General features: G+C 44.6%; 1 protein-coding gene across 3 annotated transcripts in view; it reads right to left on the bottom strand.

Moving 5' to 3' along the window:
• Positions 1–21,048, bottom strand: part of LOC118395802 (early endosome antigen 1-like) — a 42,981-nt gene that overhangs the window by 8,383 nt on the left and 13,550 nt on the right. For 2 of the 3 annotated variants that reach the window (XM_035789738.2, XM_052465995.1), the window contains exons 9-23: positions 19,834–19,989; positions 16,251–16,265; positions 14,905–15,021; positions 12,742–13,071; positions 12,343–12,492; positions 11,910–12,029; positions 10,529–10,732; positions 10,129–10,329; positions 9,814–9,927; positions 2,421–2,576; positions 2,071–2,210; positions 1,483–1,813; positions 1,053–1,154; positions 649–843; positions 395–577 (exon numbers count right to left, since the gene is read on the bottom strand). In XM_035789738.2, the coding sequence (XP_035645631.1) occupies positions 395–577; positions 649–843; positions 1,053–1,154; positions 1,483–1,813; positions 2,071–2,210; positions 2,421–2,576; positions 9,814–9,927; positions 10,129–10,329; positions 10,529–10,732; positions 11,910–12,029; positions 12,343–12,492; positions 12,742–13,071; positions 14,905–15,021; positions 16,251–16,265; positions 19,834–19,989 (2,514 nt within the window). The remainder of the gene's footprint in view (positions 1–394; positions 578–648; positions 844–1,052; positions 1,155–1,482; positions 1,814–2,070; positions 2,211–2,420; positions 2,577–9,813; positions 9,928–10,128; positions 10,330–10,528; positions 10,733–11,909; positions 12,030–12,342; positions 12,493–12,741; positions 13,072–14,904; positions 15,022–16,250; positions 16,266–19,833; positions 19,990–21,048) is intronic. The other variant, XM_035789739.2, reaches the window with a different exon arrangement.

The raw sequence follows: 21,048 nt of genomic DNA on the forward strand, positions 1-21,048 counted from the left end.
GCAGTGTAGCCTAGTGGTTAGGGAGTTGGACTAGTAACTGGAAGGTTGCAAGTTCAAACCCCTGAGCTGTCGTTCTGCCCCTGAACAGGCAGTTAACCCACTGTTCCTAGGCCGTCATTGAAAATAAGAATTTGTTCTTAACTGACTTGCCTAGTTAAATAAAAAGGTAAAAAAATATATATATATATTTCCATGCGGTCTGATTATGGTCTCTCCATTGAACTACCTTGGTCTTCTCACATATATTCTTCACTCACACAAAATGTCTCTCCTCATAAAATTAATATTATTGTCCAACTGCCATTGACCCTGTCCTGCATCCATAGAAATATAATTGGATGAGAATGTCCATTCTAGTAATTCCATTTCTATGCCTGCATGTTCATCCACTCACCGCGAGGTCCTGTCTGAGAGATGACACCTCTGACTCCTTGCCGTAGTAGTCAGACTGCATCTTGGCCAGACCCTCCTGACTCTGCTCTAGGGCCTTCTGCAGCTCAGTTGTTCTGGTCCTCTCAGAACTCAGCTCCTGGCCCAGGCCTGACACCTGCTCCTTCAGACGACCCTCCTCCTCAGCCTGGAATACACACATTTAGTCCAAAACATGGAGATGCATGGAATTAAGTGTGTGTGTGTGTGTCTTCTTACCTTCCTGGCATGTGCTCCTTGCAGCTCGCTCACTTGGCTCTCCAGTTTCTTATTTTCCTGGTTGAAGGACCCCTGGGCTGTCCTCAGCTGTGTCTGCAGTTGCTGCACCCCCTTCTCCTTCTCTTGCAGGGCCTCCTGGGTCTCGGTGTGCTGCTCTGTTAATACAGTCAGCTGCATCTTCAACCCTTTCTCTGCCTGCCAGTCAGACACAAAATGAAACCTTTTGTGAGAGCATGTACAATCAGGCCTGTGTCGTGTTCATTAGGGCACACCATAGCAAAATATTTAGTGTGTTTCATATTGGACTAATTCAAGTAGTCCCTCCTTGTTTCATTCAGTTTTTTTCTTCTTTCATTTTGTTCCTAATGAATAGGACCCTGTATTCATGTCTATGGGCTGCTTACCTCTCTGATATTCTCCAGCTGCCCTTTGACCTCTGCCATCTCCTTGGTGGTGGCCTTTGTGGCATTGAGCAGCTCCTGTCTGGCCATCTCATGGGACTTCTCCTGAAACATTTTCACATATGTACTGTTGGATTTGACCTAGTCTCGACTAATATACTTTTGGTGATAATACTGACACCAACACAAATTCGATAAAAACAGGGCCCCTATTCATAAAGGATCTAAGAGTAAGAGTGCCGATCTTCGATCTGGTCCCCCCTGTCCATGCAATCTTATTCATTTTGATCTAAAAGGCAAAACTGATCCTCGATGAGCATTCCCACTCTGGGACCCTTAATGAATACGGACCCAAGAAGCTACCGGAACCCTTTATGTTGCAGTCTGTACCTCCCACATCGAGGTCAACCACGCTACACCACACTAAACCCACCTTCTCCTCCAAGACTATCTTGCTGCTCCTCCTCTCCTTGTCCAATTGGCTCTGGCTCTCCTTCAGAGCCTTGGAGGCTTTAGCCAGACCGTTGTTGGCTGCTGCCAGCTCTTTCACCTGGGCCTCCTTCTCCTGCATGGCCTTCTGGAGGTCTCCAGCCAACCCCTGGGCTTTTCTGTCCAGCTCGGCCTGCCGCACCTGCCCCTCCTGGGCTAGCTTGTCCAGGCTGGCCTGGAGGGAGGTCTTCTCCTGCTCACAGCGCTCCAGCTGCTGCCGCGTGTCGCTCAGGGAGTCAGTCTTTCTCTTCAGCTCTTCCTGTAACACAGCAGCCCTGAGAGAAGCAGAGACCAGTCACAAAGAGTACTGGATGTGGATCAATGACCAACAAAAAGGAAATAAGCTTGGTTTATTGTCAGTAGCCAGAACCATACTTAATTTATATTCAAGTGAACAGCCTATAGACTGTTGCTGCAATGGTCATTTTCCTTGTTGACGAGAGATGGTATGTTGAACTTTGACCTTGTCATTGTGTCTGCCGGAATGGTAAGCTGACTGCGACAGCATCAAAAAGCTCTACTTAGTTCTTACCCGGCCTTCTCAGTCTCTAATAGGCGACCCAGCTCTTTCAGTTTTCCCTTGACCTCTGACCCCTGCTTCTGGAGCTTCTGCACTTCCTGCTGAGTCTGCTCCCGGGCCGCCCTCAGCTCCACCCCCTCCGCCTCCGCTTTCTGTCACACAAAACTGACATTTCAGAGACATCACAGTGACCCCCAGTCTCTACTGCAAACCTGATACCAAGATGTGTGTATGAGCTAAAACCCAGTTCATATCGTAAGAAACAAAAATCTGCATGCAAAAATGTATGAAATGTGTGAAGGTAATACACACAGTGCAAGGAACTCCACGTGTGCGCGTGTAAGCGCGTGCATGTAACTGACCTTGGCCCGTCCCCCCAGTTGCTCTATGCACTGTTCTGAGGTCAGTAGTTTGTCTTTGGCCTCCTTCAAACTGGCCTCCAGCTGGCCACACTGCTCATGTCTCTCTTGCAGCCTCCGGCCCTGCTCCTCTACACATGCCTGGCTCTTATTCAGCTCCTATAAGGACAGGAGAGATGAGGCATTACTAGGAATTCTGTAAAAGTGCATCCTTCCAACCTTACTTCCTTCCTTGACGTAATCATTGACTAGATATGATTGGACATGTGAACACAAGGGCTCATCTCATGACTTTCCCCTGTACTGTCATGTCTAATCAGTGATTACTTCGAGGGAGGGATATTGTTATCCATGTCGGCACCAACGATGTTAGAATGAAACAGTCAGAGGTCACCAAGTGCAACATAGCTTCAGCGTGTAAATCAGCTAGAAAGATGTGTCGGCATCGAGTAATTGTCTCTGGCGCCCTCCCAGTTAGGGGGAGTGATGAGCTCTACAGCAGAGTCTCACAACTCAATCGCTGGTTGAAAAATGTTTTCTGCCCCTCCCAAAAGATAGAGGGCCAATTATCTACAAATTCTGGGACTCACCCACAAACAGGACCAAGCCTGGCCTGCTGAGGAGAGACAGACTCCATCCTAGCTGGAGGGGTGCTCTCATCTTATCTATGAACATAGACAGGGCTCTAACTCTCCTAACTCCACAATTAAATAGGGTGCAGGCCAGGCAGCAGGCTGTTAGCCAGCCTGCCAGCATAGTGGAGTCTGCCACTAGCACAGTCAGTGTAGTCAGCTCAGCTATCCCCATTGAGACCGTGTCTGTGCCTCGATCTAGGTTGGGCAAAACTAAACATGGCGGTGTTCGCCTTAGCAATCTCACTGGAATAAAGACCTCCATTCCTGTCATTATTGAAAGAGATTGTGATATCTCACATCTCAAAATAGGGCTACTTAATGTTAGATCCCTCACTTCCAAGGCAGTTATAGTCAATGAACTAAATCACTGGTCATAATCTTAATGTGATTGGCCTGACTGGAACATGGCTGAAGCCTGATTAATTTGGTGTTAAACAAGGCCTCTCTTTCTGGTTGCACTAGTGACCATATCCCTGTGCATCCCGCAAAGGCGGAGGTGTTGCTAACATCTACAATAGCAAATTTCAATTTACAAAAAAAAGAAGACATTTTCATCTTTTGAGCTTCTAGTCATGAAATCTATGCAGCCTACTCAATCACTTTCTATAGCTACTGTTTACAGGCCTCCTGGGCCATATACAGCGTTTCTCACTGAGTTCCCTGAATTCCTATCGGATCTTGTAGTCATAGCAGATGTTATTCTAATTTTTGGTGACTTTAATATTCACATGGAAAAGTCCACAGACCCACTCCAAAAGGCTTTCAGAGCCATCATCGACTCAGTGGGTTTTGTCCAACATGTCTAAGGACCTACTCACTGCCACAGTCATACTCTGGACCTAGTTTTGTCCCGTGGAATAAATGTTGTCGATCTCAATGTTTTTCCTCATAATCCTGGAGTATCGGACAACCATTTTATTGCATTTATTGCATTTGCAATCGCAACAAATAATCTGCTCAGACCCCAACCAAGGATCATCAAAATCCGTGCTACCCAAAGATTCCTAGAAGCTCTTCCAGACTACCTCCACGTACCCAAGGACATCAGAGTACAAAAATCAGTTAACCACCTGAGGAACTCAATTCAACCTTGCGAAATATCCTAGATGCAGTCACACCCCTAAAAACATTTATCATAAGAAACTAGCTCCCTGGTATACAGAAAATACCCAAGCTCTGAAGCAAATGTCCAGAGAATTGGAACGAAATGGCGCCACACCAAACTGGAAGTCTTCCGACTAGCTTGAAAAGACAGTATCGTGTAGTATCGAAGAGCCCTCACTGCTGCTTGATCATTCTATTTTTCCAACTTAATTGAGGAAAATAAGAAGAATCCAAAATGTATTTTTGATACGGTCGTAAAGTTAACTAAAAAGCAGCATTCCCCAAGAGAGGATAGCTTTCACTTCAGCAGTGATAAATTCATGAACTTCTTTGACGAAAACATCATGATCATTAGAAAGCAAATTATGGACTCCTCTTTAAATCTGCGTATTTCTCCAAAGCTCAGTTGTCCTGAATCTGCACAACATTGCCAGGACCTAGGATCAAGGGAGACACTCAAGTGTTTTAGTACTATATCTCTTGACACAATGATGAAAATAATCATGGCCTCTAAACCTTCAAGCTGCATACTAGACACTATTCCAACTAAACTACTGAAAAGAGCTGCTTCCTGTGCTTGGCCCTCCTATATTGAACATAATAAAAGGCTCTCTATCCACCCGGATGTGTACCAATAAAGCCTCTCTTGAAAAAGCCAAACCTTGACCCAGAAAATGTTTTTAAAAAATGATTGGCCTATTGAATCCCTCATGCCTCTCAAAAATGTTAGAAAAGGCTGTTGCGCAGCAGCTCACTGCCTTCCTGAAGGCAAACAACGTACACCAAATTCTTCAGTCTGGTTTTAGACCCCATCATAGCACTGAGACTTCACTTGTGAAGGTGGTAACTTAACAGCGTCAAACTGAGGCTCAGCATCTGTCCTCGTGCTCCTAGACAGTGCTGCTTTTGATACCATCAATCACCACATTCTTTTGGAGAGATTGGAAACCCAAATTGGTCTACACGGACAAGTTCTGGCCTGGTTTCGATCTTATCTGTCGGAAAGATATCGGTCTGTCCTCTGACAATTTTCGGTGTTCCTCAAGGCTCCTTTTTAGGACCACTATTGTTTTTACTATATATTTTACCTTTTTCAAATGCTCTACTTTTAAACCCGGACAAAACAGAGATGCTAGTTAGTTCTAGGTCCCAAGAAACAAAGACATATTCTGTTGAATCTGACAATTCATCTTGATGGTTGTTCAGTTGACTCAAATAAAACTGTGAAGGACATCGGCGATACTCTGGACCCTGAGCTCTCTTTTGACGAACATATCAAGACTGTTTCAAGGACAGCATCTTTTCATCTCTGTAACTGTTACGTTCCCCAGTTTCTGTGTTGTTGGTTTGTATGTGTTGTTGTATGTGTATTTATTTCAGGAAATGGCTTCAGGAAATTCCCCAAAGCAGCTAATTGGTCGGCCCCATTGCTAATTGGAGCTGACCTCGCCCTCTCGTCAGAGAATACAGCTATCTGTCATTACAGACACCTTCTCCAGCTGTATAAAAGCCAGTGTTCCTTTGCTCAGGGAGAGAGCTTATTTGTATGCCCTGTGTTGGTTGTTGCTCAGAGAGAGCTTCTTGGATGTCCTATGTTGGTTGTTGCGCAGAGAGAGCTTCTTGGATGTCCTATGTTGGTTGTTGCTCAGAGAGAGCTTCTTGGATGTCCTATGTTGGTTGTTGCTCAGAGAGAGCTTCTTGGATGTCCTATGTTGGTTGTTGCGCAGAGACAGGTTTTGTAAAGTATTTTGTAGCCGGTCCTGCAGACGTGTATGTCAAAAGGACTGTTTTTGATTATTGAAATTGTTTACTTACGGTTGTAATTATTCTGTTTTTGTTCCCGAGGGGGGACACCTTGGGAGTGCTTAGGCAAGAGGCCCGCGGGCATACATATACCCGTAGTATGTACTCTGTCTATGCACACTAGGTAAGACCTGGGCGGACCATTCCCTGTATTTTGGTTAGTGTGGCAGGTGGTGCTAGTTAGGTAAGTTGTGGGTAGGTAGGTAAGGTAGGAGAGGGGGCTCTTTAACTTTCTTTGCTTTGGTTCCGTCCAGACCCTTTTCCACAAATTACCATGCGAAGGAATAAATTCCCTGTTAACGGTAATATTCTGTCTCAGTCATCCTTACTCGCACCTATAGTCACATACCTCTTTCACTCCACGGGAGTTGAGTGTTGTGTTCCCTCCTCCAAGAGGCGTGTGTAACAGTAACATTGTACATACCTACACGTACGCCATGGTCACAAGACGCAGGCCTAGAGAAGTGGGGCATTCTCCTATAGAGCTCAATTTTTATGGAATGGTCTGCCTATCCATGTGAGAGACGCAGACTCGGTCTCAACCTTTAAGTCTTTCTTGAAGACTCATCTCTTCAGTAGGTCCTATGATTGAGTGTAGTCTGGCCCAGGAGTGTGAAGGTGAACGGAACAGCACTGGAGCAATGAACCGCCCTTACTGTCTCTGCCTGGCCGGTTCCCCTCTCTCTACTGGGATTCTCTGCCTCAAAACATATTACGGGGGCTGAGTCACTGGCTTACAGGTGCTCTCTACGTGATCTTCCTGTCTGGGTTGGCGACCCCCTTGGGTTCGTGCCATGGAGAAGATCTTCTTGGGCTATAGTTGGACTTGTCTCAGGATATTAAGTTGGTGGTTGAAGATATCCCTCTAGTGGCGTGGGGGCTGTGCTTTGGCAAAGTGGGTGGGGTTATATCCTGCCTGTTTGGCCCTGTCCGGGGGTATCGTCAGACGGAGCCACAGTGTCTCCCGACCCCTCCTGTCTCAGCCTCCAGTATTTATGCTGCAATAATTGTGTCGGGGGGGCTAGGGTCAGTCTGTTACATCTGGAGTATTTCTCTTGTCTTATCAGGTGTCCTGTGTGAATTTAAGTTCTCTCTCTCTCTTTCTCAATTCAATTCAGGGGGTTTTATTGGCATGGGAAACATATAGTAACATTGCCAAAACAAGTGAATTAGATCATTTTGATTGTTTATTTCACTTTTGTATATTAACAGTAAACACTACACTCACAGAAGTTCAAAAGAATAAAGACATTACAAATGTCAAATTATATATATATATATATATATATATACACACACTGCTCAGAAAAATAAAGGGAACACTTAAACAACACAATGTAACTCCAAGTCAATCACACTTCTGTGAAATTAAAAACTGTCCACTTAGGAAGCAACACTGATTGACAATACATTTCACATGCTGTTGTGCAAATGGACTAGACAACAGGTGGAACTTATAGGCAATTGGCAAGACACCCCCAATAAAGGAGTGGTTCTGCAGGTGGTACCACAGACCACTTCTCAGCTCCTATGCTTCCTGGCTGATGTTTTGGTCACTTTTGAATGCTGGCGGTGCTTTCACTCTAGTGGTAGCATGAGACGGAGTCTACAACCCACACAAGTGGCTCAGGTAGTGCAGCTCATCCAGGATGGAACATCAATGCGAGCTGTAGCAAGAAGGTTTGCAAGAAGGTCAGCGTAGTGTCCAGAGCATGGAGGCGCTACCAGAAGACAGGCCAGTACATCAGGAGACGTGGAGGAGGCCGTAGGAGGGCAACAACCCAGCAGCAGGACCGCTACCTCCGCCGTTGTGCAAGGAGGAGCACTGCCAGAGCCCTGCAAAATGACCTCCAGCAGGCCAAAGATGTGCATGTGTCTGCTCAAACGGTCAGAAACAGACTCCATGAGGGTGGTATGAAGGCCCGACGTCCACGGGTGGGGTTTGTGCTTACAGCCCAACACCGTGCAGGACGTTTGGCATTTGCCAGAGAACACCAAGATTGGAAAATTCGCCACTGGCGCCCTGTGCTCTTCACAGATGAAAGCAGGTTCACACTGAGCACATGTGACAAACGTGAGAGTCTGGACACGGCATGGAGAACGTTCTGCTGCCTGCAACATCCTCCAGCATGACCGGTCATGGTGTGGGGTGGCATTTCTTTGGGGGGGCCATGTGCTTGCCAGAGGTAGCCTGACTGCCATTAGGTACCGAGATGAGATCCTCAGACCCCTTGTGAGACCATATGCTGATGCGGTTGGCCCTGGGTTCCTCCTAATGCAAGACAATGTAGCTGGAGTGTGTCAGCAGTTCCTGCAAGAGGAAGGCATTTGATGCTATGGACTGTCCCGCCCGTTCCCCAGACCTGAATCCAATTGAGCACATCTGGGACATCATGTCTCGCTCCATCCACCAACGCGGATGCTTTAGTCCAGGTCTGGGAGGAGATCCCTCAGGAGACCATCCGCCACCTCATCAGGAGCATGCCCAGGCATTGTAGGGAGGTCATACAGGCACGTGGGGGCCACACACACTACTGAGCCTCATTTTGACTTGCTTTAAGGACATTACATCAAAGTTGGATCAGCCTGTAGTGTGGTTTTCCACTTTCATTTTGAGTGTGACTCCAAATCCAGACCTCCATGGGTTGATCAATTTGATTTCCATTGATCATTTTTGTGTGATTTTGTTGTCAGCACATTCAACTATGTAAAGAAAAAAGTATTTAATAAGAATATTTCATTCATTCAGATCGAGGATGTGTTATTTTAGTGTTCTCTTTGTTTTTTTGAGCAGTGTATATATACAGTGTTGTAACGATGTACAAATGGTTAAAGTACAAAAGGGAAATAAATAAGCATAAATATGGGTGGCATTTACAATGGTGTTTGTTCTTCACTGGTTGCCCTGTTCTTGTGGCAACACAAATCTAGCTGCTGTGATGGCACACTGGTATTTCACTCAGTAGATATGGGAGTTTATCAAAATCGGAGGGTTTTCGAGTTCTTTGTGGATCTGTGTAATCTGAGGTAAATATGTCTCTTTAATATGGTCAAACATTGGGTAGCAGGTTAGAAAGTGCAGCTCAGTTTCCACCTCATTTTGTGGAAATCTCTCTCTTAGCACTTGGACCATGCCTCAGGACTACCTGGCCTGATGACTCCTTGCTGTCCCCAGTCCACCTGGTCGTGCTGCTGCTCCAGTTTCAACTGTTCTGCCTGCGGCTATGGAACCCTGACCTCTTCACCGGACATGCTACCTGGGCCCTTCTGTTTTCAACTCTCTAGAGACAGCAAGAGCGGTAGAGATACTCTGAATGATCGCCTATGAAAAGCTAACTGACATTTACTCCTGAGGTGCTGGCCTGTTGCACCCTCGACAACCATTGTGATTATTATTTGACCCTGCTGGTCATCTTTGAACATCTTGGCCATGTTCTGTTATAATCTCCAACCGGGTCAGCCAGAAGAGGACTGGCCACCCCTCAGCCTGGTTCCTCTAGGTTTCTTCCTAGGTTTTGGCCTTTCTAAGGGGTTTTTCCTAGCCACTGTGCTTCTACACCTGAATTGATTGCGGTTTGGGGTTTTAGGCTGGGTTTCTGTACAGCACTTTGTGACATCAGCTGATGGGCTTTATAAATACATTTGATTGATGCACTATAAAAAAAAATGGAATGGGGCCTAGCACTCAGCTTGGGCATTTTGTCCCACAGATGCAGGTTAATTTGAGAAAATAAGACAATAAGTGATACATTATTATGTTAAGAGATGGGTCTCCATTAAATTAGTATTCTGGTAGATACTATATTCATCTAGCATGAGTATATTCTGCTGTTGTCATACAACCAATGGCTTACCTGCTGCTTGTCCTGCAGTGCATGCTGGGCTGTCTCCAGGTGGTTCTCCAGGTCTACTCTCTGGGTTGCCTTGGCTGCCTCAGCCGACAGCAGCATCTCCGTCTTAGACTTCAACTGGGGAAAAAACATAACGCAACAAAACAACAAAACTTTTTTAGTGCCGGAATCTGGTTCAGCGGTTAACGCTCTGAACTCTGGGACATAGAACCCTGTCGTGGGGGGTTTATCTGTGCCCCTATTTGTTTATCCCACTCTCCAGTCAATAGTAAAGGGATAGGAATAATATTTATCCATCCATCAGTCCATTCACCCTACCTGTGTGTCCAGTTGGGCCACCTTCTCCCTACTCTCTGTCAGCTGGGCATTCAGTTCCCCTAGAGAGGTCTCCACAGTCTGGGCTCGGTCCTGGGCCGCACGGAGGAGGCTCTTCTGCTCCTGCACCTGCTTGTGGAGGTTGTCCTGAGCCTGCTTGTGGCTCTCTGATTGGTTCTTCAGCTTGTCTGTCAAGTGTGTGACCTATAGCCCCCAAAATAGGAAGAGACAATGAGTTAAATCCCTCCGATCATGATAATGCTATTTTATGTTTTTACAGTGCTATATTGTATCACATCAGTAGTGTTCTTTTTAACACAACACCTAAGCACACAAATTGAATAACACAATGTGTGCGGGCGTCGGAATGCTGTATTAATTATGTATATGTGTGTGCTTTTACCTGCGTCTGTAGAGTGTGGTTCTTCTCCTGCAGCTGGTTGAGCACGGCCGTCTCTCCCTCCCCAGCCTGGATCTTGGCCACCAGGTCCTCCCTCTCAGCCTCCAGCTGGCTCATGCTGTCCTTTGTCTTCTGCAGCAGGGCCTCCAGGTTCTGGATCTTCTGGTCCTTGTCCCCGATCTGACGCAGCACCTGCTCCAGGTCATTCTAATAGGACATGGACGAAGAGGCAGAGGGAGACGAGTCAAACAAACATGTTGTCTTGAAGCATTGTCTCCCCGAGATCAGATTCATTAGTCATGCTTGCACCATTAATACAGCGAAAACTGCTTGTTTCTTACCCAAACAGTTCAAAAGATATTGACCCATTTACAGACGCAATGTTTTTTTCTTCCCGTCATGGATTGGGGGGGGGGTTTGCATTCATAAACCATGTCGCGGGCTGTTCTAAAACTACTCACGGGCGGATTTGTTTTACATTTTGTTAAGTAATGTTTGGTACCTCATGAGCTAGCTAACTAACAACCAGTATATCAAAACATTTCGGGGGCACAGAAAGAAAAATGGGATAGCTTCTTCAGAAGATCAATAATCATAGCAATGTCTTGCATGTCATCATCCCAAACTTGACGATCTTAAAGAAACAGTGTACAATTTTGAATGCAATGCCTCAATAGAAAAATAGTTAGTTATTTTCCACAATGTAGAAACTTAATATTCCACAATTTACTATTTCAATGACATGTATTTCTATCAACATTTTATCTTTTTATAATAAATACATTGACAGGGTTCCACATTCATTTCTAGGACACAACGTGCTTCTGAAGTAGAACTCAGATCTGCCCTCCTGAGTGGCACAGCGGTCTAAGACACTTCATCTCAGTGCAAGAGGCGTCAATACAGTTCCTGGTTCGAATCCAGGCTGTATCACATCCGGCCGTGATTGGGAGTCCCATAGGGCGGCACACAATTGGCCCAGCGTCGTCCGGGTTTGGACTTGCCTAGTTAAATAAAGGTTAATAAAAATACAAATAGAAATGTCTCTGGTACTCCTTTAATGTTCTGCTCCTATCTTTTTTTTTTATTGGGTGCACCAGTGCTACCAATGGCATTTTAAATTTAGAGCCCTGGTCCTGGGTCGTGTTCATAAGGCATCCGACAGAAAACAAATAGACTGAAACAGGATGGGACGACATGGACCTGTCCAATACAAAAAGTTGTTTTCTGTTTCGATAAGGTGTGTCATATTCAATACAACCCTGTAATAATGTGTGTTCTGGTGCTGAACATCCCTTCACATAGGTTCTACTGTACACACAGTGGAAGAGGTGAGTTGTACTGACACAAAACACAAGTGCTACGTTGACATGTCTGGCAGTACCTGTGCCTCTCTGAGCTTGGTGTTGGTGTTCTGCTGCAGGCCCTGAAGCTCCTGGTGTTGCTGCTTAGCTTTCTCCAGCTGGTGCTGCACATCCAACATCTTACTGCTGTTCTCCTTCAACTACAGCAGGACACACATATAGAGGTCAGTCCCAATACAGTACCTCAGTTTATGCCATTATTCTGAAAGCCCCCACTTCTACTAGACAGGCCAATCTATAAAGGAGCTTGTGCAACAATCCCAAGTCCTCATATATCCATATACATCCTATAAACAATATCGGTCTCTGTTCAACTCTACTGCTCCCATAAAAATGAAGGGCCAATATGACCAATGCTCCACCTATCGCAGGACATTGATTTGAATGTCGTTTCTAGTAAATCTATGTTTATGTGGATACCCATCCTATATGAAACTCATGTGGGGTACCTACCTGTTCCTCTGAGCGGGACAGTTTGATCTGCAGGTCGGCGGTTTGCTGCTCACGGTCCTTCAGTTTCTCCCCAGAGAGCTGCCTCTGCTCCTTCAAACGGCCCTGCACCTCCCCCAGCTGACGCTCCGCCTCCAGGAGCTTAGCATGCAGCTACAACACAGGAGGAGGAGGAGGAAGAGGAGTAGGTGGATGAGGTAGGCTGACAATTGACCAAAGACTTGTGTGTCTGAGTATGTTAGATGATCATGTGTGTCTCACCGGTATGTGTGTGACCTGTGTGTGCGGATGTGTGTGTGTGTGGTTGACCTGTGTGTGTGCATGTGTTTGACCTGAATACGTGGGTGTGTGTTTGTGCGTGTCTGATGTGTCTGACGTGTGCTTGCCCGTGTCACTACTAACCTGGTTGATCTCACTCTGCTGCACCAGGCCCTGGCTCTCCCTCTCCTCCCTCTGCTGCTGCAGCTGCTTCCTCTCCGCCTTCACCTCCCCATGCTTGGCCTCCAGCTCAGCCACCTCCCTCCGGAGCCTGCCAGCCTCCTCCCCCAGATCTGCTTGGGCTCTCTGCAGGCTGGCTTCAGCCCCTGCCACCCGGGCCTGGAGCTCTTGCACCTCCATCTCCGTCTGGTGCAGACTGTCCTGGGCTGTCTTCCTGGAGGCCTGCTCAGCCCCCAGGCAGTCCTCCAGCTCCTGGAACTCATTCTCCCTGCGCCCAAGTGTTTCTGAAAGCATCTGGGGGAAGGAACCAGAGGGGGAATAGTGATTAGTGATTATGGTCCTGTGTAACTCACTTGGTAAGAGTGTGGTACTAGCAACGCCAAGATTACGGGTTCAATTCCGGGCAGGGATCATAACAAATGCAAGTTGCTTTGGACAAAAGAGTCTGCTAAATGGCCTACAGGTTGTGGAGAACTTGAGTGTCAGAACGTTTTGAAAGACAGAAATAGATATGCCGAACAGATTATCATAAGGGGCGATCTGCTAGAGGACGTATGAACCTTCCCTCTTCAGATTTCGAGGTCATGTGTAATGGAAAGTATTATACACATCCTTAGAATAGTTGCCATCGGGAGATGTTTACCAAAGTGAGGATATGAGGATTAATTTAATAGGAGTCTAATTAACAGCTAATTAACAGTACCCATTAGGCAAAAAAATATACAGATGCCACAGATGCCATCTCACGTGTCATAGTGACGTTGGTTCGTTCAACCTCTGAAAAGAATACTGCATCCTTACAGACCTGCATGCAAGGCAGAGCAAGGGGGAATTAGATTTCTGAGCACATGTTTTTACAACAGGTTCTTGTGTGTGTAGTAAACTTGGCACAAGGGCGATGAAAGAATACAATGGTGTTAATGACAGTGCTGCTGAGTGGGGGGTGTGACAGGGACATAAAACACCCACACACAGATCCTTTTTCCCCTCTGCTCTCCGGTCCTCCTCCTGTCCCACAGCAGCTGAGCCTCTTCTTTCAACACCTCTGTCCATCCCTCTCCTTCCAATGTCCTTGTTTAAACCTTTGTCTGTCTCTCCCCATCTACTGTCTTTATGCATATTTTCTTTCTCCACACTTCCCTCCCCTCTCTCTGGATTTCACACTTTATATACAACGTACCTCTCTCTCCCTCCAGTATCTACTTCTTTATTTTTACTGTCCACTCTCTGTTCTCTGTTTAAACAATACATCCCATCCCATCTCATGTCCTAGTTGTGGGTGGTCCTAGTAGCGCATGTGTGCATCCAGTCTCCATGCAGACAAGCTGATTTAAACTTCATTTAATTATACTTTCAGAACCAGGGAAGTCACATTGTGACTTTTTCAACTGAGAGCCCGGGTGGAAGGTCTGTGGTGGACTACCTTTCTTATCACCCCTGTCTCCCAGACACCTACTTGGGAGATGGAGAGCAGCTGTGCTGGCAGCACGACCAACACGCTTGACAAGGGGGGAGGGGGGGGGGGCTTTAAGGGCCATAGTTTAGGTTGCCAGAGTTTAAAACAAAAAAAACACACTGGCGCATCGCTGCGGTTACCTGCGATCGTATTTCAGTCCAAAGTGGCGGGTTGCCAGGGCAGATATCAACCACTGCTGTTTTAATTATAGGCCTGTGTGTATGTTTTGTCAACATGTCGATGTTGCCAATGAAAGCTCATCTCAGGCTGGTGACAGTAGAGCACTGTAATGAGAAGGTGGTACGTGAGGAAGCTGGGTTAATTAAGAGACTAAAATAATGGCCTGGCAAAGCTGGCATATTTTTACATGTCTATTGCTATTTCAGGTTGCACATCCTACAGTGTGAGTGTTTGTATTTCATCTGTTGTTACGATTGTAAGCTGTTAAACGATCAAAGTGTCTTAACGGGAGGTGAATTTGTGATGGTGGTGACATGGACTGGTGGAGCATTGATTAAACTATGGGAGGGGAAGTACTCATTGTGTGTGTGTGTGTGTGTGTGTGTGTGTGTGTGTGTGTGTGTGTGTGTGTGTGTGTGTGTGTGTGTGTGTGTGTGTGTGTGTGTGTGTGTGTGTGTGTGTGTGTGTGTGTGTGTGTGAGAGAGAGAGACCTGGCTCTGTTGCTGCAGGTTGTTCAGAGAGCTCTGTAGTTGGTGGATCTGCTGAGTGTACACTGCTGCCTCCTGAGGTCCCTTCTCTAGCTCTGCCTTCAGCTGAGAGATGGTCATCTGGAACACACAAAATCAATGTGAGACACTTTCCTTTTTTACATTAAAAAACATTCACATGCCATGTGCTAGATTCTGGTCGAGTGGTCAGGAGGACTTCACATACCTACTGGCGACTGGGCTTTAAGCAGTCTTGGGAATTTTATAAAGAATGCTTTTTAAAACTACAATCAATCTACCTGCAGTGAAGCTGCTCAACATTTATATTACATTCAGTAATCTAGCAGACACCCCCATCCAGAGTGACCCACAGGAGCAACCAGGGTACAGTGCCCCACCCTATAACACATGGACAGATCTCCCACCAAGTACAATCGGCCACTGGCCCAAGCTCCCAACCGCCAGGCCACCAACCATCCAAGATCGTCCCCTCCAAGTGCTGGCCCTCAACCATCTGAGACCCCCCGAAATACCTCCCCCTCAACCTTGTGATTAGCATGATGTTGTAAGTAACATTAGCCTACATTATCTCAACCGTCCTGTGGAAGGGACACCGATCCCGAAGAAGTTTTAATGAGCCACGTCTGTTTTTACATCACTTTCATATTCACCTTACTTGCGGATCATTCCTGACTGTTTGTAAATTCGCATCAACATTTTTGTTAATTAGTATCATCACACCTTTTGAGTTCCTTTGTCCATGACAGAAACTTATTTCGCCGTCCCATTCCTTTCCCCACGCAACTTCATCTGAAGTTGTAGAGTGAGATCTGTAAACAGTATATTTTATACTCCTTTTCTTTTAACCACATCAAGACTGATTGTCTGTTCTTATAATTGTGACTATACTTATTTCACCCTTTAACATAGCTAGACACTATTCTCAGTCTAAATTTACAATAATTAGTGGTTGTAAAATTACTGCCATAAGTAAATAATAACCCAGACAATTTGCATGGATGAGTGTGTGTGTGTAACATGAAGTGGCCATAGCCTTAATATTCAGGATTAGAATTGTAATCCTTATTGTACAAATATCATACTTGCATTAAACATTATTTTAAAAGCATTCACTTGGCAAGCCAGCAAGCCTACAGAGCATCCATACAGTACGAAGAGAGTCGAGCAAAGGCATAACAACTAATAGGCAGTCAAATACACAAACATACAGGCAGCAGAGACATCTAAAATAAATAAACCCCATTTCTGATAACTAAATAGTCACTGAAACATTCATGCATAAAATAGAGAGGAGATTGGGGTGCCCGAGTAAAAGAGCAATGCTTTACCTCCAGTTTACAGATCTTCAAGAAAGGGAAAATTGGGTGAGGAGGAATGGAAGCAAAGGTTGGGAAGGGAAAGAGACAAAGCAAAGAGGTAAGCACTAGTAGACAAACAACACATGAGCCTAGAAAAGCACAGAGACCGACAGAGCAGTGACAAACGGTTTGCTCACCAGGTTTGATCTGAGCAAGCATTCAGAGATTAGGTGATTTGTTTCAATCATCTCAACATTCAACCAACTGGATTTCATTGAAGGGATCTACTACAGCCGGGGTGGATGATAGTGTAGTCTATCGCAGGTAAAACAGGTTATGGACACAGGGTGGTGCAGTCTAGCCCAGGTAGGAACGGGGGTGGATGGGTAATGTAGTCTACTAGCCCATGTAGGACTACAGGATGAGCAGGGCAAGATCTCCATGAACCTAGGAGCTTTGTTCACGATTCATTATTCAGTTAAGGGCCAGGTGATTCCATGACAGTAGTGACCTTTAAGAAAATGCATTCATATGTAAAGTACTTCAGATTTTTATAAACTGAAGTGATGAAAGTTGTAATCTATCAGGAGAGCCAATTAAAAGTAGTCTGTGTGTGTGTGTTTAAGCGACTCCGACTGGGAGGCCCCGGTGCCAAGCTGCCCGCTCTACCTGTGCATCCTATCTGACTGTGTGGCTATTCTAGTACATGTGAAAGATGATGCTACAACAATAAAAAACAGAAAACGTATGCTCTTTCTTTCTCTTTTCTTCCACCAGATCTACTGTGTTATATTCTCCTACATTCAATTAACATTTCTACAAACTTCAGAATGTTTCCATTCAAATGATACCAAGAATATGTATATCCTTGCCTTGGGGCTGAGCTACAGGCAGTTAAATATGGGTATGTCTTCAGGCGGAAATTGAGAACAAAGGGTTGCAGCCATAACAGGTTAACGAATAATCCATTTTCAATTACTAAAAAAACAATGCAATTAATGTTTGTGGGTTGAATGCTGTAACACAGAATAAAACAATTAATAAAAGTCCCATGATGGCAGTGACTGCCGATTACGGCTCATCACTTAATCATTTATTCACATGAATTGAATAAAATATTTCAGCTGTTGCATATATTACATTTGGTTTATTTGATGATTTTATTATTTCATTCCAAATCATCCTCTCATCTCTATAGAGCTGCTTCCTATGCTGTCTGACAAAAATCCCTATTTTGGTAGTTCTTCAAAGTAAATAAGACATACTTTTATGACTGCTGAATACCAACTATCAATGACTTAGATCATGTAAATTCAGGTAGATAACTCAAAGCAACCGCTCGCTATCCCTCTCGATCGCACATTCTTCTGTCTCTTCTCTCCATGACTGCCCCACACAGATCAGACAAGTAGGTGCGCAATGGATTATGGTCATTGTAGTTAATTACCAAGTTTTCTGCACTAAACTGTGTAGAATATTGGCTTGTTGGAAACTACAACTCCCTACTACATTGCAGTTATGCAGTTAAATTGTTGTGCAATTGTGCAGTTAAATATATCAACCAAAGGTCTGTATTACAGTCCAGAGAGGAGACGGATGGGGAATGGCAGAAAGAGATGGAGGGGGGAGCCATAGTCAAAGAAAAACTCCCTCCTAATCTTCTCCTTCCAAAGCCTTATGGGTTCAGTAATGCAGGAAATATCGCTGAATTATGCAGACAGACACCGCAGGATTGGGAAAAGGAGTTCAAGCATCCCTTTATTAAAAACATTGAATATGAAGGTTATTTTAGTCAATCGAGAGCTTGTTAAAAGGACCATCTTAAGTATTTAGTATTTAATAAGATCCCTATTAGCTTCTGCCAAATGTACAATATGTACACTACTGAAAAAATACCATATAAAAATGCGTGGGTGTGCGTCAAGTGTGTCTTGTTTTTGGTTTTACTATCCTTGTGGGGACCAGAAGTCCTCACAATGATAGTCAAACAAGGCCAATTCAGACAGGTGGGGACTTTTTGCAGGAAAGGGAAAAGGGCTATTTTAGGAAAAGGGCTATTTTAGGCTTAGGTTTACAATTAGGGAGGAGAAATATGGTTAGGGTTTAGTTAGGATTAGGTTCAAAGGGAAAATTGGATTTTGAATGGGAAGCAATTGTTTGGTCCCCACAAGGATAGTAAAACAAATGTGTCTCTCTTCACAGTACATGTTGTGCCGTGTGGTGTTCTATATTGTTTCAGCAGATTTTCCCGAGAGCTTGAGTTACCTGATGTGGAAGAGTTCCATGTGGTCAAGGCTCTATGTGTTAATGTTCATTTCCCAGCCTCTGTTCTGGACTTAGGGACTGTGAAGAGTCCCCTGGTGGCATGTCTTGTGGGTTATGTATGGGTGTCTGAGCTGTGTCTTAGCTGTTTGAACACACAGATCGGTGCTTTCAACACATCAATACTTCTCACAAAAGACAGAGATGCATTCAATCTCTCTTCTACTTGAAGCGAAGAGAGATTGACATGCATGTACTAGATATAAGCCATCCGTGTACATTTTAGTCTCCTCAAGTTGCTCAACTGATACATTACAACATTTAGATAAGGTTTAGGGCTTTTGATATATTAAGGACTAGCTTATTAGTAGCCACCCACTCTAAAACTGACTACAGCTCTTTGTTAAGGGTTGCAGTGATTTCACTTAATGTGGTAAGTGATGTGTATAATGCTGAGTCAGGCTTTAAGGCTAGTGGTAGGTCATTAGTAAAAATAGAACACAGTAAAGGACCAAGAAATCTGCCTTGAAGTATACCACAAATTATAGGTTTCAATTAAAGAAAACCCTCTGTTCTGTTAGATAGGTAGCTCTCAATCCATGATTTGGCAGACGATAAAGCCATCACATGCTTTTTTCAGCAGCTGATTATGATTGATAATGCAAAAAGCTGCACTGAAGTCTAACAAAACAACTCCCAAAATCATACAAGTATGATGAAATAGCACTGTATCTGTTCAAATACAATTTCTCCCAAAAATGTACTAAGGGTCGGTAGTAAGCTGATTGGTCAGCTGTTTGAACCAGTAAATGATGCTTTGCTATTCTTGAGTAGCTGAATGACTTTTGCTTCCCTCCAGGCCTGAGGACACATACTTTCCTGTAGGCTCAGATTGAAGAGAATAGGAGTGGCAATACAGTTGGTGCTAGGAGAGGGAAAGCCAGTGGAATTTATAATCAGTGTTTACGACCAGGCAAAGGTTGTAGAATGAGAGTAAAGGCCATCTGTTTTATTTAGAAATGGTTCAAAATCACAACTTCATATCCACTTGGACACCCCTTTTATGATGTATAGAATGTGATACACAATTGTGAAAGGGCATATAAAACATGTCCTTTTTAATTCACAGAGGTTCCTGACTGTATGACAGTGTGTATGTGTGTGTTTAAACATTATTAGAAGCATGTTTACCAGTCTCCCTTGTGCAAGAAGAGGATCTAATCACTAGTTGACTAGCTGCCCTAAACCTTTGGGCTTGCCTTGCACTGAGGGATAGTGAAGATACTAGCAGTACATACTGGACCAGTAACATAAAACTAAACCAAGATGGGCCATTACCCTGCAGCCTTACCTCTGAGGTGGTGTGGTCAGCCTGCAGCTGCTCGTATTGGCTCTTGAGGCGTGCCGACTCCTCCTCCCTCTCGCGTGTCATGTTGTCCATCAATGTCTGCACCTGGATCAGCTCCTTCTGCAGTACCTCCATGTCCTCAACTCCCGGACGCTGCAGCTAGGGGGCAGCAGAGAGATCAGCGGTTAGGGCAGAAGGGCAGACATTTGGGGCATCAAAGAGGGGTTAGGAGTTACTGGACCACATTAGGATGTAGGTTTGGGGTGAAAATAGCAAAAGGAAAGTGGGGAATTTAAGTGTTAATGGCAGTATAGAGTTTATAATGCCATAAGAGCCCTTTTCTTAAATAAGAATTTGTTCTTAACTGACTGGCCTTGTTAAATAAAGGTTACATTCTGCCCACTCCTCTGACATTGAAATTAATGACATAAATTAAAACGATATGACTTATCTAGGTAGAGATGGTAACCCCAGCAATCCCAGTCCTGAATAGTTCCTTCCTCAAGACTAGTTCCACTTCCTTCATCATAAAATACATGGTTGTATACTTTACTTTGTTAAGACAACTCTAGTCCGCTCTCAAAAAATTATTATTATCCATGTATCCATGAAAGTGAAGAAATGACCCCATTAGGGGTGAACATCTATGAAGGCTCCAGGATATCCGAACAGACAACAACAAAATTTGCTTAATTTCAGTTCATTAGCTTATCCATGACTGTTCTCTTTGTTGACAAATGGTTCTCGGAAACTCCCAACATCCAATATGTTAACTAACAGGAGTGTGAACATCGAAAAGTAAAAACTGTTAAATGAAATTGGGATCAGAAAAAAAAGAAGTTTTAATTACAGTGCAGTGATCACAAAACCTTTTCCATGTTATAGCCTAACTAAACAATAGGCTTTAAAGGCCTGGGGAAAGTTGTGTCATTTAAATGTAAACAGCATATTGGGTCAATTTCTAAGAGCAACAACTAAGAGTGTTGAAGCATGAGGCTCTGTTGCCCTGGCTACCATGCTGTGAACAGCGTGAAGCGAGCCCATGCAAACACACAGATACAGAGTGTGACTGTGTGAGAGCAAAGTGTTGCATCTCGCTCATTTCAATTTCCTAGCCTATTCATTGAAGTTGCAAGACATTGCACGCCAAGAAATTGCGAGAAATAGCATTCCATTGCGAGATACCACTTTTGATTGCCAATAGACAGGCCTAATGCA

This window comes from Oncorhynchus keta, chromosome 17, assembly GCF_023373465.1.
Source record: "Oncorhynchus keta strain PuntledgeMale-10-30-2019 chromosome 17, Oket_V2, whole genome shotgun sequence".
In the NCBI taxonomy this organism is placed as follows: domain Eukaryota; kingdom Metazoa; phylum Chordata; class Actinopteri; order Salmoniformes; family Salmonidae; genus Oncorhynchus; species Oncorhynchus keta.